The 15231-nt window shown below is 35.4% G+C and overlaps 1 protein-coding gene across 2 annotated transcripts in view; it reads right to left on the bottom strand.

Annotated features, from left to right (window-relative positions):
* The window catches only part of CSMD1 (CUB and Sushi multiple domains 1), a 1072714-nt gene that overhangs the window by 508217 nt on the left and 549266 nt on the right, over window positions 1-15231 (bottom strand). For both annotated transcript variants that reach the window (XM_014869526.2, XM_088162298.1), the window contains exon 5: window positions 10485-10692. In XM_014869526.2, coding sequence (XP_014725012.1) covers window positions 10485-10692 — 208 coding nt within the window. The remainder of the gene's footprint in view (window positions 1-10484; window positions 10693-15231) is intronic.

Raw genomic sequence — 15231 nt, 5'->3', positions numbered from 1 at the left:
TTAGATCTGAAATTCTCACCCCTCATTGGGGTGCTGCCTCAAGCTTGGCTAAACTAGCAAAATCCTTGTGTTTTATTTCGTTCACAGCAAATTGTCTTCCCCACTGATTGTCTTCTCCCTTGCTTGTTTGGGAGATTGGATAAACAGAAACAATATCTCAGTCACCACTACCCATCATAGCTAAACTTTCTGTGCTGCAACTAGCACTTTAAAACATCAGAAATGCATAACAGCACAGTATTTTCAAAGTGCAGACCTCTGCAGAAAACCCATTAAATACAATCACTAGCCTACTGTGCAGGCATTTAAAAAAGAGTATCCATCAATAAACATGTTATTTAAATTCAATTTAACATTCTTTTAGAGTTGAAGAAATAATCGATGTATTCTGTGTGCTAACTAAACAGAGGTACCAGGGGCCAAGGTATTTATTAACTGTAAGAACAGTTCATTGGCAGTTTTACTCTGAGCTGCTGTAGATCACAGCACTGGTCTCAGCAGAGAAAACATGCACCAAACTACTGGGTAGTTGGCATAAAAACTTGTAGTGGAAATTCAGGAAGAGTTTTCTGGAGGAATATGTCTACTTTGGTATATATTGCTAGGAAGAAAACAGCCCAAACTACTAAAACATGTTTTAGTTGTCATGTACCATGTTTTAGGAACTTTCAATGCATCCAGGAAAAAAATAAAGCAGACCTATATCCATACTTGATTTTTACATCATAAAATTCTATTATTCTCTTAAAATTTGATGAGTAATTGCTGAGATAATTTTATATGCTGGAAAAACACTCAACTATGGTAATTCCTACCGAACATTTTTTCATATACTTGGGTGTTTGAAAGCATTCTTTGAAAACCCGAAGATGTATGAAAAAACCCCTGTATCTTTTAGAAAGTGGTGATAGTTAATATTAAAATTCTAACATATTGGAAATATAAGGTAACAAATTACAATGCTTTAAAAGACCAATTTGGTAAATTACCATTCTTCATCCTCACTGATCCTATTTATACCATGATTGATTTCCTTTCTGATATTATTGTTAAACTTGGTACCAGTGTCAAAATTAGAATCTGGTCTAAGTCCAGGGAATAACTGTTTGTTTTCCAGACTGACCTAGTAGTCCCAATATTGATCTTTGTTAATTGTGATTTGACCAGATGAAGTGAACTATATTATTTCTACAAGTTTGACACTTCATATTTATATGCAGACACATATCAACAGCAAGATTTTCTCCATTAAACTTTTTCCTTCTCATGCGGTAACACAGACCTCAAAATAAATATAGATCAGAAAGCTTCAGTTTAAATTCCATTTCGTTTGAGGTTTTGGGATTGTTGGTTTGTTTTGGGTTTGTTTGGATTTTTTAAATTTTGTTTTTGTTTTGTTTGTTTGTTTGTTTATTGAGTAGGTATGGGTTTTTTTCAGAACTTCTGTGATTATCGCATGCAAACCTAGAATGCCTGGCAGGGCTGTATGGCAAGAGGGGAGGGGTAAGAAGAATTTAATGTAACATTCCAGAAGTCAAAATAAGTGTATGCTTTGTTTTACTCTTCAGGTTGACTGCATTGGATAGATACTATGTAAAACCAAGAAATTTAGCAATTCATAAATATCTCTGAGAAAAGTTTCTAATCTGACTATACTGGTATGAACTCTTTCATAATTAAAACATATTTTCCTGAATCCAATGTCAAGAAATTTGTGAGTAAATTAAGCTAATGGTATAGATATTCTAGAATAATGCAACAGTAGAAGGATATTTTAGGACCATGCTGGAACCCCAGACTTATAAATATATTCAGAAAGATAGTAAAGTAGTGGTATTTTAAGCAATCTGAGTTCTCTTCTAACGTATTTAAACCACGATCACATACTTAATTTTAAAAATCTAGTGCTTTTTATGTTCTTTTAAACATAGTAGAAAATTATACTGTGGGTCACAGTGCTTCCTTAAGTGAGTTCTCTCACTCTTATGTTCTTGTCAATTTGTGATGTGCTATGAATGGAGCCTTTATGCCTCTTCAGCACAGTAGACTGTAAATTAATAGATGCAAAGAAAGCAATAGTGTTCTGTGAATTAAGTGTTAATTTAGTGCCTCTGTACTTCTCACTTCATACAGGACTCACATGCTGGTGTTAACAGCTAAGTGGTCTCTGTGTCCTTACAGCTAACACAGGCAAGAGATTATATGAGTTCAGTCACTACTACCAGTATGAAGTATATTTACCCTCCAATCTATTTTAAGTTCAAAATCCTTGCATAACCTTCAACATACTTTTATGCATACGGATACTAATATGTATTTTTATAAAGGACAAGAGATAAGTGATGCATTTCATATATGCTTTCTTCAAATACAAGCCTAAGAACTTCTGCAAGATTTTTATGAGAGATATTATCATAAACCAAACATATTTATTGAGATTTGTCTTTGCAGCAGGACTCTATACAATCTGTTTTTTTAAAATCAGATTAACGTAAAAAATAAATACATAAATAAATAAATAAACATACACACACAAGGTATAATAGGAAGGAAAACCAAGGTCCTTATTCCCTCCAACACTTCCTTTCTTCCAGTGCAATGCCAGCAATTGAGAGACCACATCCAAATTTGGATGATACATTTCAGCTTTTTTTTGAAACCACTACTTGTACTCTTTTTACTTCTCTTCATTATGGCCATTTCAACAATTAGAATTTGCAGGTTCATCTCCTTATATAATATTCTTATCATCCCCTTATATATTATATACTACATTATTTAATATACACTTAAAAAATAAGAAAAACCACAACAACCAGACATGTTCCTCTGTATCAAAACAATTTTTTAAAAAATGGCACTGGGATGCTGCAAGCAAAAGGAAGACAATGCCCACAATGATGGAAACAAATATAACCCTGTTTTAGGATACCAATTTCCCTGCAGCTTTACTTTCTTAACCATAGTCAGTTTTCACCTTTTCTCCTACATAAATTTTAGGGAGGGTGAACTGTTCACTACCTGTCTCATCCACACTATTTTTTTTTTAAATTTCCATGGACTCCAAAGATACTAAGCAGTGTTCACTGTATTTCCCCAAGCCCGCTAACAATTTACTTACAACTGTGGATAATTCATTTTTTCAAGTAGGCATTTGAATGCCTGAAGAAAATCCATTTTGGAACATGATGATTTTGATAAATATAGCCAAGTACAAGATATATCACTGATGATATCAGCATATTAATCCTTATTATGGGAAAACAGTAGGAGTGAAGAAGCTGTTTATCTGCATATATTTGGGTTTAGCAACTGCTTTTAAAACCAGAATAACTGGCTATAGACACTAAATTAAAACTTGCTATTTCCCACTCAGGGAATTTTAAAAGACTCTGGAGAGCAATACTTTTAGAACTAGAGTACACCAGTTGCCTGTATGATATGTTTAGTATACATGGCTGATGCAAAACACTCTGCCAATTTTCTGTATAAAATCCCTAATATGTAAGTGGGGATAATCCTTTCTGAGACTGTGCTTAACAGCTCTGAGACCAGTGAGACATTCTCTTCAAGATCACATAACTCCACAGGAACTCCAGTTCAGCACTTTGTTTGCAAACTTTTGATACACAATTTTGGTTATGAATAAAGCACTTTAAAAAAAGTGTGGGGTTATATGTTTTTCAACCCTTTATCTATCAGAAACCAGGATCAACTATGATTTGGCCCTTCTTTTTTAGGATAGATTTTAAAAGATTTTAAGCTGAAACCATTTAATACAGCAGGAAATGCTGAGGAAGGATGCAGAAATAGGACACATTTGTGGGAGTGAAGGGAGCATTGGAAGCATAGGTATTGCCAACAAAAAACATCTAGGAGAAACCCAGAGAGACAAGCATCAGTACCAGAGGCAACAACTGGCAGGACTCAGGGATGGGGAAAAGATGTATTCCACTGAGCCTTTTAAAAGGATACAGTGTTTGCCATATTGCTTATTTTGGGGATTTTTCTGTCATTTATTCAGTTTTAAATATATAAATCCTTTCTGCTGATGTCTGCTGTAGCAAGAGTTTGAAAAACTTATGTATGGATGAAATCTGTTAGCAAAATTGTATTTAATTAACAGAAATTTCATTCTAATCAGGTAAATAACTATATTATAAATTAAAAAGCTCTGCAATGTTCTGTCAAATCATGAACTTTCAGTCTTAAAAAGCTCTTCATACAAGCACACAATCTACATTAGCCACTCACCTTAAAATTTCTTTGTCCTTCCAATGTGTCTTGTGGGTATGGAACTGAATAGTGCTCTACAGTAAATCAATTTTAAACCTTTTTGTGTTGCTATATATATTCAATAGGTTAGGCTCAAGTGCTAGATAACATTATTGCTAATTTTCACATGTGATAGATTATGTAATTTTTACATGGTAACTGAAAACTTTGCAGCATGAAAGTCAACAGAAAGAATTTGAGGGCAACTATGCAACTTGTTTTCCTGAAAAAAAACCGGTTCATGGCAGGTCAGTCAGACAGGTTATCAGTAGAGGAGCTTACACTTTTTGGTTTCCTAACCAAAACAGCTAATAGGGGAAATCCAGTTAAAAGCTAGAGAAAAGTAAGAGCTTTCAAAAACTAGCAGGCAGCAATAGAACCCTTTACCAGTAACTCCAAGATAAACATATAACTTTGCAGAATTTCCCTGGTAACACACAAAAAAGGAATGATGTCTCTAAAGAGGCTTAAAAAGTAAGCAATTACACAAATTAATAAAAATCTAATAGTTTCATCAAATTAAAAAGCTAGACTCTAACTACTTTCCCTCTGTTGTGTGGACATGGCATATCTTTTCTCCCCTGATGGAGAAGGAAACAAAAACCAGTGCCTTATATTGGCACAGGTATGTCCCAAGCCTTTTTCTGATGTAGAATTACTTTATTGAAGATGATCCACAAGTAATGCATCTTTTAACAGCAAACCAATAGATGGTGCTCTTTAGCTGTCTAATTATGTAATTCTGAGCTAAACACTCAGCTCAGATGTCTGGATCTACTGCCATACGTGTCTGTCAAAAAGGTGATCTACACCACCCCATTACCTCACACAACACTTGGCTACAGCCCTCTCACAAGGAGGGTGGTAATTAAGATAACAACAGCTCTATAGACGGGACAGAAAGCATGCAAATTGAAATCCTATTATTTTGAAATCTATCTGAGTGTTTGGACTGGTGTATTTAGCTAAGAAACACAAAATAGTATCCAGCTGTTATAGGAGTTATTCATTAAGACAAAAAAGAAGAGAGTTTCAGATGACTCCAGGTACTTATGTCAAATTGTATGCCAAGATTATAGCAATTAATTAGTGCTGCTTCCAAATCACTCTCACATCCACATACATTTTTATGGCTTTTCACTTATGATATTGAAATGATTTATAAGGAAGTCAGAATAACCTTAAAGGTAGTTTTAAATAGTATTAGGAAATGAATTCAGACTAAAAAGTATGAAGTGTAGTTCATTCTCCTGCATTGGCAAATACTGAAAAAAAAGTGTGAAGGATATCAATTTTGGGTTTAAGTTGAAGCACAGTAAAATAAAATCAGTATTGTAAGGTCAAAGAGAAAAATATTTTGAACAAATTTTTTTTCAAAATGAGGATTCCAGGTTAAAAAAATAATAATTGAAGAATTATTCTCAGTATCATAATCACCTTTCATGCACACAAATTATCTTAGACATGCGTAACAGTCTAAGATAATTTGATAATCTTGTAAAAATTATGGCCAAGCTGCACTTACATGAAAAACCTAAGTTGGTCCTGATCTATGCCCATGAGGTTGTCCAGATTTACCTAAGCTACAAATAATAAAAAACCCCAAACTTCCATCTCAAGAAGGAGTCTTGGGAAAGACTAAGAGATTTTCAATAGGATGCTTTCCCTAAGTAATAGATTTCTATTTCAAAACTGTGTTCACCTAAATTCTGGATTTTTAGGATACTTAAGGTACTTCTTAATACTATCTTTAGGTCCAACCTTAGTTCAATTTTTAGTATCATATAACTTATGCAGAGGTCTAAAGGGACACTTTTGGAAGTATTTTAAAACTCATATTCAATGTTCAGATTTTTTTAAAAATGTCCTAGTAATTAACAGCACAGGAGCTCTTCAGACCCAAAAGATCAACCATTTGGCAGGCTTGGAGATGGGCTCCACACATAGCAGAGGAAGTCTTTCTGTTATGGTCCCACAAATACTGTTTTGTGGCATTACAAGCAATAGCTTACCAACTCAAAATAAACTTATTTTACACCTAAAACTCCTTATGTAATAGCAAGCTAAACAAATTATTCAAATTCAGAAAGATTTCTTTCACTTACAGACTAACTGACAATATTTTTACTTCTTTTACAGATTAAAATCCTTTTCTATGTCCTTCACATCCATTTTGCACTGATGTTCCTCTTTTTACGCCTATTGATGCTTCTGCTGATTCAAAACAGAACTAAAAATGTGATCACCTATATTCATTCAAGATCCAGAGCTATATAACTACTCTCTAATTAGAAAGAAAACCAAAAACCATTCAAAACAAACCAAAAAATCCCCCAAAAAATGAACCTTGAATAGATTTAGACCTTCTAACCATGTACATAAAATAAATAATATCTCTTAACTCTTTTATAAACTAATTTCATTAGGATGGTCCATATGAATGATTTTGAAAATAAAAAAAGGTAAACAAATCTCTTCTTCCTTACCAATGCACTGGAAAATAAACCAACAGTCAACTATATAAAATGGAAATTAACTTAATATCTTATAAAAGGTTTAGAAACGTATGGCATATAAGAGATAGAAAAAGATTACTATTATATACGTGTAAAATGTATAATCTATATAATCACTATAAAATAAAATCTTTTATATACATATTTTATAGATGCATCAGATTACTTTCCTGCAACATTTAGATCCCACTTGTTCTTGCTTTACTTAAAAAACCACATCTATCCGGTTTTTACTGTAATCATGCTGGAGCTGCTTCTAACCTTGCTGATATATTTGGAGAGGGTAATCCAGACATGTTGCATCATGCACTAAAAACACTAGAGAATAATCAGTCTTAAATTACTTTCTTAATTCTTGCTCTCTTTCTAGGTTTTACAGTTCTCATATATGTGGGTTTTTTCACTTATTCTACAGCAAGTATTCCTTTAAGGGGAAAAAAACAATCCCAATTACCAAATCGTGCTAATGGAATATGTGACTTCTAATACAGAATTAATGTCTAAAGCTGTTGATACGATGCCAGGTACAATAAAAGGGAGCAATTTTAAAAAGTCACATTTTTAGATGATAACACCCCTAGACCATTAGTTTTAAGTATAGAACAACTTCCCATTTAAACACACAGCTGATTTTAGCATATTACAGAATGCACTACATTTAGCATGGCTCTAATGTCGCTATGGTAACTGTTCTGGCTTAAATATAGCTGAATGTGTAGCTTCATTCCAAGTTTTCCAGTAATCCTTTAAACATTTCTTACAAAACTCCCAATAGCTTCTCCAGACTTTGATCCTGTACTAATCCTGCACTGGTATCACTGATACCAGAACTGTTCATAGTGTCTTCATCCATGACATGGAGAGTGGGATAAAGTGCACCCTCAGCAAGTTTGTTGATGACACCAAAATGTGTGGTGACATTGACACACCTGAGGAATAGGATGCCATCCAGAGGTACCAGGACAAGCTCATGGAAAACTCATGAGAGTCGAGATGCCAAGTTTAAGGTTCTGAACTCAGGCCAGGACAACCCCTCATATCAATCCAGGCTGGGGATGAGCAGACTGAGAGCAGCCCTGCCAAGACGGACTTAGGGGTGCTGCTGGATGAGAGGCTGGAATGAGCTCACATCGTGTGATCCCAGGTGTGAAAGCCAGATGTGTCCTGGGCTGCCTCAAAAGCACCGTAGCCAGTGGAGCAAAGGAGGGATTCTGTCCCTCTGTTTCTCTGGTGAGATCCCAGCTGGAATGCTACACTCAGCTCCGTGTCTCAGCACAGGAAAGACATGGACCTGTTCAACCGAGGGCCACAAAAATGATAAGGCTTGAACACCTCTTATATGAGAAAAGGCTGAGAGAGTTGTGGCTGTTCAGCCTGGAAAGAGAAGGCTCTGTGGAAATCTCATTTCAGCCTTTCAGTACTTAAAAGAGTAAGAATGAGAGGAGCTGATTTTTTTGGCAGAACCTGATTTGATAGGATGAGGAGTAATGATTTCAAGGAATATAGATTTAGACTACATATAAAGAAGACATTTTTTGACAGTGAGGGTGAAGAAACACTGGAAAAGGTTGCCCTGAGAGGTGGTGGATGTCCATCTCCAGAAACATTCAAGGTCAGGACTGAGCAACCTGATCCAGTTAAAGATGTCCTTACTCACAGTAGAGGTGTATTACGAGATGATCCTTTAAGGTTCCTTCCAACTCAAATTATACTATGATTCTATGATCTTAAGAACACATAATAAATCCAGGTTTTAAATAATGATCTCCAACATACCACAGAAAACATGAAAAATGTTGAGATTGTATTCTAGGAGAAATAAAATTCTTATTATATCTCTGTTCCAATGTAAAGCTGATCAATATTGCATGAGATCAATGCAGGATGTTTCCAATGCCTTCTGCGCATATTCTACTTCATCTATTACTGGAAATCAAAAGCACAAATATGTTGTATAGTATCTAGTAGAGTCTCTTACATAAAACCAAATGGACATACTTTTATGTTCTGTAGCAAAATTTCATCTTTTCCCCTTCAAGATTTCAGCTTCCTATCCTTAGAAGCCTTGAGAAGAAAAATTTTTCATTGATGATTATTGTGCATGTCTGTGCATGAGTGGGAGGCAAGGGGTACTTACACATTGTACTTCAGACAGATAGGAGCACTTAATTTGATACCAAGCTGCTTCACTGACTGCCATTACACAATTTTGCTCATGTGGAAATGTTAGAGAGTAATCTTGTGATGATGCCTTTTCCTAGTCTTTGAAAATTGAGAGGCATACACAGTTAAGGGATAAGGGGTTTTTATCTTGTACTTTAATAAAGATCCTTATGGTGCACCACTTCACCAAGGTGGGATGTGCCGCAGTGTGCACACACAGGATAGATTGTGTATACAATTATAGACTTCACAAATTAGCATATCTAACAAGGATGCCCCAATAGGAGGTCTGGATGAATGGCATGATATTCCCCAATCCATGAAATTCCCCCCTAGATGGGCCAAATCTCTAGTTTGCAGGATAAGTTCTAGACAGGACCTTGGTATCCCAAGATAGCCTAGGGCTTTTTGACCTCCAACTACGAGGCCTTTAGGATGTTTATTCTCCTGGCCTAACAAAATACTAGGACTATGCTAAGTTATCAAATTTAAGAAAGTACAAGTATGCATGCTAAGAATACTGAGGATAAATAAAAGCTATATAAAAGAAAAGGCAAAAAATCATCTTGGCATAGTGACGTAAATACATGTGTCTTTCAACCAAAGTTTTTACATAGTCGCCAAGTATAGTTCCCACACATTTTTATTGATAGATTTTCAAAATATCAGATGCTAGCTAGAACTTCACGATTATTAATATATTGCACTGCCTAGCCTGTTATGACATCAAAATAACAGTGGGATTGCTTCCTATTTCTAGAAAGGCATTCCGAAGATAATAACCATCAGTCATCTGTGAGAAGATCTACATTTTTCTAGGCTAAATTTTATAGCAATGGTGCATATGTCAAGCACAAGACATTCTCAGAGATGAAAAGGACGAAAAACCTGCATATGTAGGCTGCAAAGAAATCATAATGCAAACTGTTCCACAACTTAATCCATTCCCACAGGCAGAACTATCATCTTTTACTTAGTACAGAAAATGTAGATTTAGTGTTACAATTACTAATGCCTAATATTGCTAAGCAAACAGTTTTAATATCAGCTAGCAAAAGACAGTAATGCTTGCATACATGCACACATGTAGTAAGACTGAATTAGCCTGTTTAGAATAAGATGTCATCTATTAGCTGTCTATATTCCTGTTTTACTCAGGCTGACTTTTGCCCACTACTTTCATTGCTGAAGTACAATATCACAATATGTCATTCAAGACACAACATCAGAAAATGTTCTTATACCAAGTGCAAATATGTAACATGAATTAAATGCTCACTGATAAGATACTTTACAAATATAACTTTGGCAGATGGAGGAAAATAAGAGGAATGACAAAGATGTGGAAAGAAACAGAAGCAAAGTATTTTTTGTCAGTTCTGAAAGGTGAAAGAGACCAAGAAAAAAGCCTAGAAAATGGTCACTACTAATAGGTAGAAAATATCTTAAATATCCTCTGATATCTTTTCAGATATGCACCAAAAAAAGAGAAAAATAGGAAGTGAGATCTTTACAAGACCTCTGACTTACCATATTGATGGTGCTTCTGTTCCACTGATCTCTAGGAAGTCATATCCTTCCTCTAACTGGAAGTCAGTAAAGACCAAAGCAATGGTGTCTCCTGGTTCAGCCAATATGGTCCAGGTGCAATCAGCATTATTCTCATACTCAGAAGGGAAGTGTGGACTTGAAATAGTTCCACTTGTCCCACGTAGTGTCCCTCCACAAGCTCCTTCAGCTGATAAACAGAATATCAATTACTAATGAAGATGCCCTTCAAACAAGTGAAGCACAATCCTTGTTTCTGCCATAGCAAACACAGCTCTTCTCTACCCACTGAGGACCCATAAATATATGCACACACAGAAACAAAATATTATCCAGGTGAATGGAATATTGTCAGGCCTTTAAGCAGCAGGGGGTTGTGGTTTGGGTTTTCTGACTTTTTTCTTTGTTGGTTTCACTTCAGCACCAGGCCAAACAAGAACGAAGGTCACCAGGGACACCTATTGTGATTTGGAGAATGTGGCTCTGCAAATGTGTGCACAGAAGAAGCCTAAAAGAGAACTGGGCCCAAAATCACAGAAACACAGTTAGACTCTTTGTGATACAAATTTTAAAATATTGAACAATTATTTTCCTCCACTTATTTCTTATAACAAAAAAACCTGCAGAAAAATATTCTTATAGATTTAAATGCTGTCCTAAACTGGAAAGCATTAATAACATAATATTAGCCTTTCTCATTTTTTTTTGTTCTGAATCAGGATGTTTACAGATGACAAATGAATTCAGAAGGTTTTGCTGCCAGATGGACCTTCCAAGGTTCATGCACCATCAGTTAATAACATATATTTTTAATGATTATCAACATTTTTTTTAAAATGAAAAGCATAGGAATTTTCTCCTAAATCTTGAATGTTAATTAATATTTTGCCCACAGATTTAGCAAATTTCTTGTATTTTCCCTGTTCAGTAAAATTTCAATGAAAGCTTTAAAATCTTGCAGATTATCAGCAGTATTTGATATTAAAACATATAATTAAAAACCCCCAAGAAAATATGTCATCCATGCAATTCATTGACATAAGAAATTAAAAATTCATCAGGTGGCTTTTGCTATTTGATAATATGGTGATGATGTTTGGAAAGCCAAAGCAATAGTAATTAAAAATATTTCTGCATAGGAGAAGGATCAGAAGAGAAGCATTTTATTTTTATCTATTTTATCATCTTTACTTAATGCTACTTCATTAGGTATTATTTGCATAATATAAGTGCATGTGGAGATTCTAAAACATAAAGCTTGGCAAGGTGCATAACACAAGGAATTTATAGTCTAATTAGGATTATAACGGAATAGCTAATTAGGAGCAACAGAAAAGGATAGGAGTAGAGCTTCTCTTCTCAATTATAATTGAAAGCCTGTCAGTGCAAATATGTTTTAAACACATTAGACATTAGAAAAAGGAGACTATTGAAAGGGGCTAAATAGCCAACAAGTGACTGAAATAAAAAGAAGAATTGCAAGAAAGGCAGATAGGGAATAATTTCTGTTATGTTTAAGTAACGTATGGAGCATTAATTTGACTAAAAAGAAGAGAGAAAGCTGCTGAATGGCTCGAACAGATACCTACCTTTATGATTCTACATGCAAGGAACATTTTGACATACACAAATGTAACATAACCTTGGCTACCAAAGCCTTTTTGATTTAATTTCTTGGCACACAAATTTTTCAGAGGAGGTCATGCCTTTTTAATAAATTTCACATCTTACTTTCTAGAGCCTGATATTTGTGTTTGTTCTTTTTCAAAATGAAAGAATAAAGCTAGAATAGATCGGCTCTCCTAAAAGATTTCTTTTTGTTGGTGAAATCAGGCCATTTCTGTGATTCCTTCCTCAATTTCTGGCTTTTTATACAGCGCATATTGAAAGGGCCATTGTGCCCCTGAGGAATGAAAGGGGGAAAGGAAGTGAAAATTAAAGAACCATGGATAGAGCTGAGAATCTGAGTAAAATTTCCTGGTGCATTATACATTCAAAGATTAAATAATTTGAAAACTAATGTAAATCTATAATAAATCAGAAAGGAGAACTGAGTTTTGCTACTGAAAGATCTAAAATTACTCTCCCCAGTGTTTGTGTGTATGTGTGTTTTGGGTTTTGTTGTTGTTGTTGTTGCAGTTTTGCTCTCTTTTTTGTGTTGTTTTTTTTTTTTTTTTTTTTAATAACTTTCTAGCACTTCATTGCAGATCATCATCCAACCCAGAAAAGAAAGACAGATTAACTTCATACATCCTGTACCTGCACTTTTAAGTTTCAGTTTCTAACACACAACAGTTCCACCTTTATTCTTGAAAGCCAGCCAGCAGACTTTTCCCATGCAGGGTAACCAGCAAGATGAGCAAAATCTTAAGTCAGCCATATCTCTTTGGTGCTAGCTGCTGCTGTTAAATTTTTTTATGACAGCATCCTCAATTATACCATCTCTCACTGTGTTTATACTGACATAAATACAATAAACCTCACTGTTCCTGCTACAGAGCTCTTGAATAATTTTTGAGCTCTAAAGCTCAGAATTTTACAGCTGAAATGTAGTTTATTATTTCTGGCAACCACGTGCAAAAATCTAAATTTATACACTGTGCATTACCAATGAAAGCCAAAGGAACTGAGACTGCTACAGCAACCTGCCCAAAAGGGATGCATAGCCCTTTAATCTATTCACAGCACCATTCTGAAGGGGTTTGCAAGTCAACACACAAAAGGAAAGAGAACATTAGTCAGCTAGGTAAGACCACAGAAACCAGCCTGAACCAGACAGTATTCTCTCTCTGACAGATGTGGATATGCTCTGGGAATTTCCTTCATCACAAGTGGCACACAGGCTAAGGCAACCAGACTGTTGAATAGTAAAGCATAATACATTGCTTTAGTGATTTCAGGCAGGCAGGATGTGGCTGCACTGCTCAGAGGGTAGTACACAAACTCTCTGGTTTTACACAGCTGGTCCCAGAGCTAATTACCCTCCTTGGACTCATCCTCGTTTTTGGCCATGGCCTTCTCTATGTCATGCTTTTGAGAGTTAGTTTGAGAGAGTTAGTGCTCAGGAATCTTAGTGCATCACTGTACTTGCAGTAATTTGATAGCAGATAGTGCCTGAGGCTTCGTGAATTCAAACTCTATGTGATTTACAAATTGCATTTTAAAATGTGCAAGTAATTAATTCCAAACACTTATGGTTATTTTCAAGTTGTAAGCAACTGCACAAAGTGCTGTTTGTATCAGCATAAATGACTACTTGAAGTATAAAGCTACAAACATTTGGATCTCTCAGTAGTCAGGAATTAAGTGCTCTGAATTTAGAGAATATGCATCTCATATAAAGAACACATGCAAAAACATACGGCTGGCACCACTTGACAAAAAATATGTATACTCTATAGATGTGTAGCTTAGATAAAACAGATAAACATATCCATCAAGTTTATGCATGCAAAAAATCAAAAGTACCACTATGGAAGTCAATGAAAAACCTTTCATTTTTATTCAAGATAGAAAGAGTAATTTCATCAAAAATAATAATCTGGAAATTTTAGTAAGCTGTGTTTTGCATAAATGAATCTTGCTACAAGTGAGATGCAAGCCTTGATGAGCAGGCAGCCAAGGATGAAGAACAAAACCAGTATCTTAGAAAACTTCCTTTGAAATGGTTTAGGTATCTTTTGAACATTCAATCATTTTTACAGTATTTTTCTCTCTTCACCACACAAATACTTTCCAGAGTGCAATGTTCTGTATTCTATATGCCTTTTTTAATATATCACATGATAAAATGTTTAGGCAAAGAAAATAACATTTATTGCATTATAAAAACAAAACGGAGCACAAAACTTCAGTACTAACCTAACTTTTCAAAATTTACTTAGAATGTTTCAATATTAATTTAGAATTTGAATTTAAATATTAGAATTGGCTTTTCCACTTGAAGTTTATATTGAAAGCTCTTAATGTGATAAATCAAATTACTACACTACTCTTGGAACATAAGTGATAAAAACATAGTGGTGATTTAAAGTAAAAAATTCGCAGTAATAAAGTTTTTTCTTCTTATGTAATTAGTAGTCATTTCCTTATCTATCACTAGCAATAGCATAGGTGCAATTAAAAACTTGAGTGATATTTTATGAATCGCCAACAAATGACATATTGTCAATTTGAGTCACATTTTATAAGACTTATCAATTAAAGAAAATTGCAGTTATAGAGGGTTCTAAATGAACCACGGACCTAAATTATTTTGCAAGCCTTATTAAATCTTCTCTGAAATAATTCTTTCTTTTTCAAGGCTGGTGGGCACATCCATGCAGAGAAATATGGGGGTTTGGGTTGATGGCAAGTTGGACATGAGCCAGCAGTGCCCTGGCAGCCAGGAGGGCCAGCCCTGTCCTGGGGACATCAGGAACAGCATCACAGCCAGGCAGGGGTGACTGTCCCACCCTGCACAGCTCTGGAATGCCCCACCTCAGGTACTGTGTGCAGCTCTGGATGTCTCAATATATGAAGCACACCAAACTATTACAGTGTGTGCAGAGGAGGTGTTGAGGGCGAGACTTAGGAGGAGTGGCTGAGGTCCCTTGGCTTGTCCAGCCTGGAGAAGGCTGAGGAATGCCCCATGACCTGCTCCAGGCAGGCAGCACAGAGGGACATCTGACCTCTGCCTGCTGACCATGGGCAGGACACAAGGGAACAGAATGAACAGAATGAAGCTGTG

The sequence above is a fragment of the Sturnus vulgaris genome, chromosome 3 (genome assembly GCF_052056855.1).
Source record: "Sturnus vulgaris isolate bStuVul1 chromosome 3, bStuVul1.hap1, whole genome shotgun sequence".
Taxonomy (NCBI): Eukaryota; Metazoa; Chordata; class Aves; order Passeriformes; family Sturnidae; genus Sturnus; species Sturnus vulgaris.
Note: the sequence above shows the minus strand (reverse complement) of the source record. Positions and strands in the feature narration are given on the sequence as shown.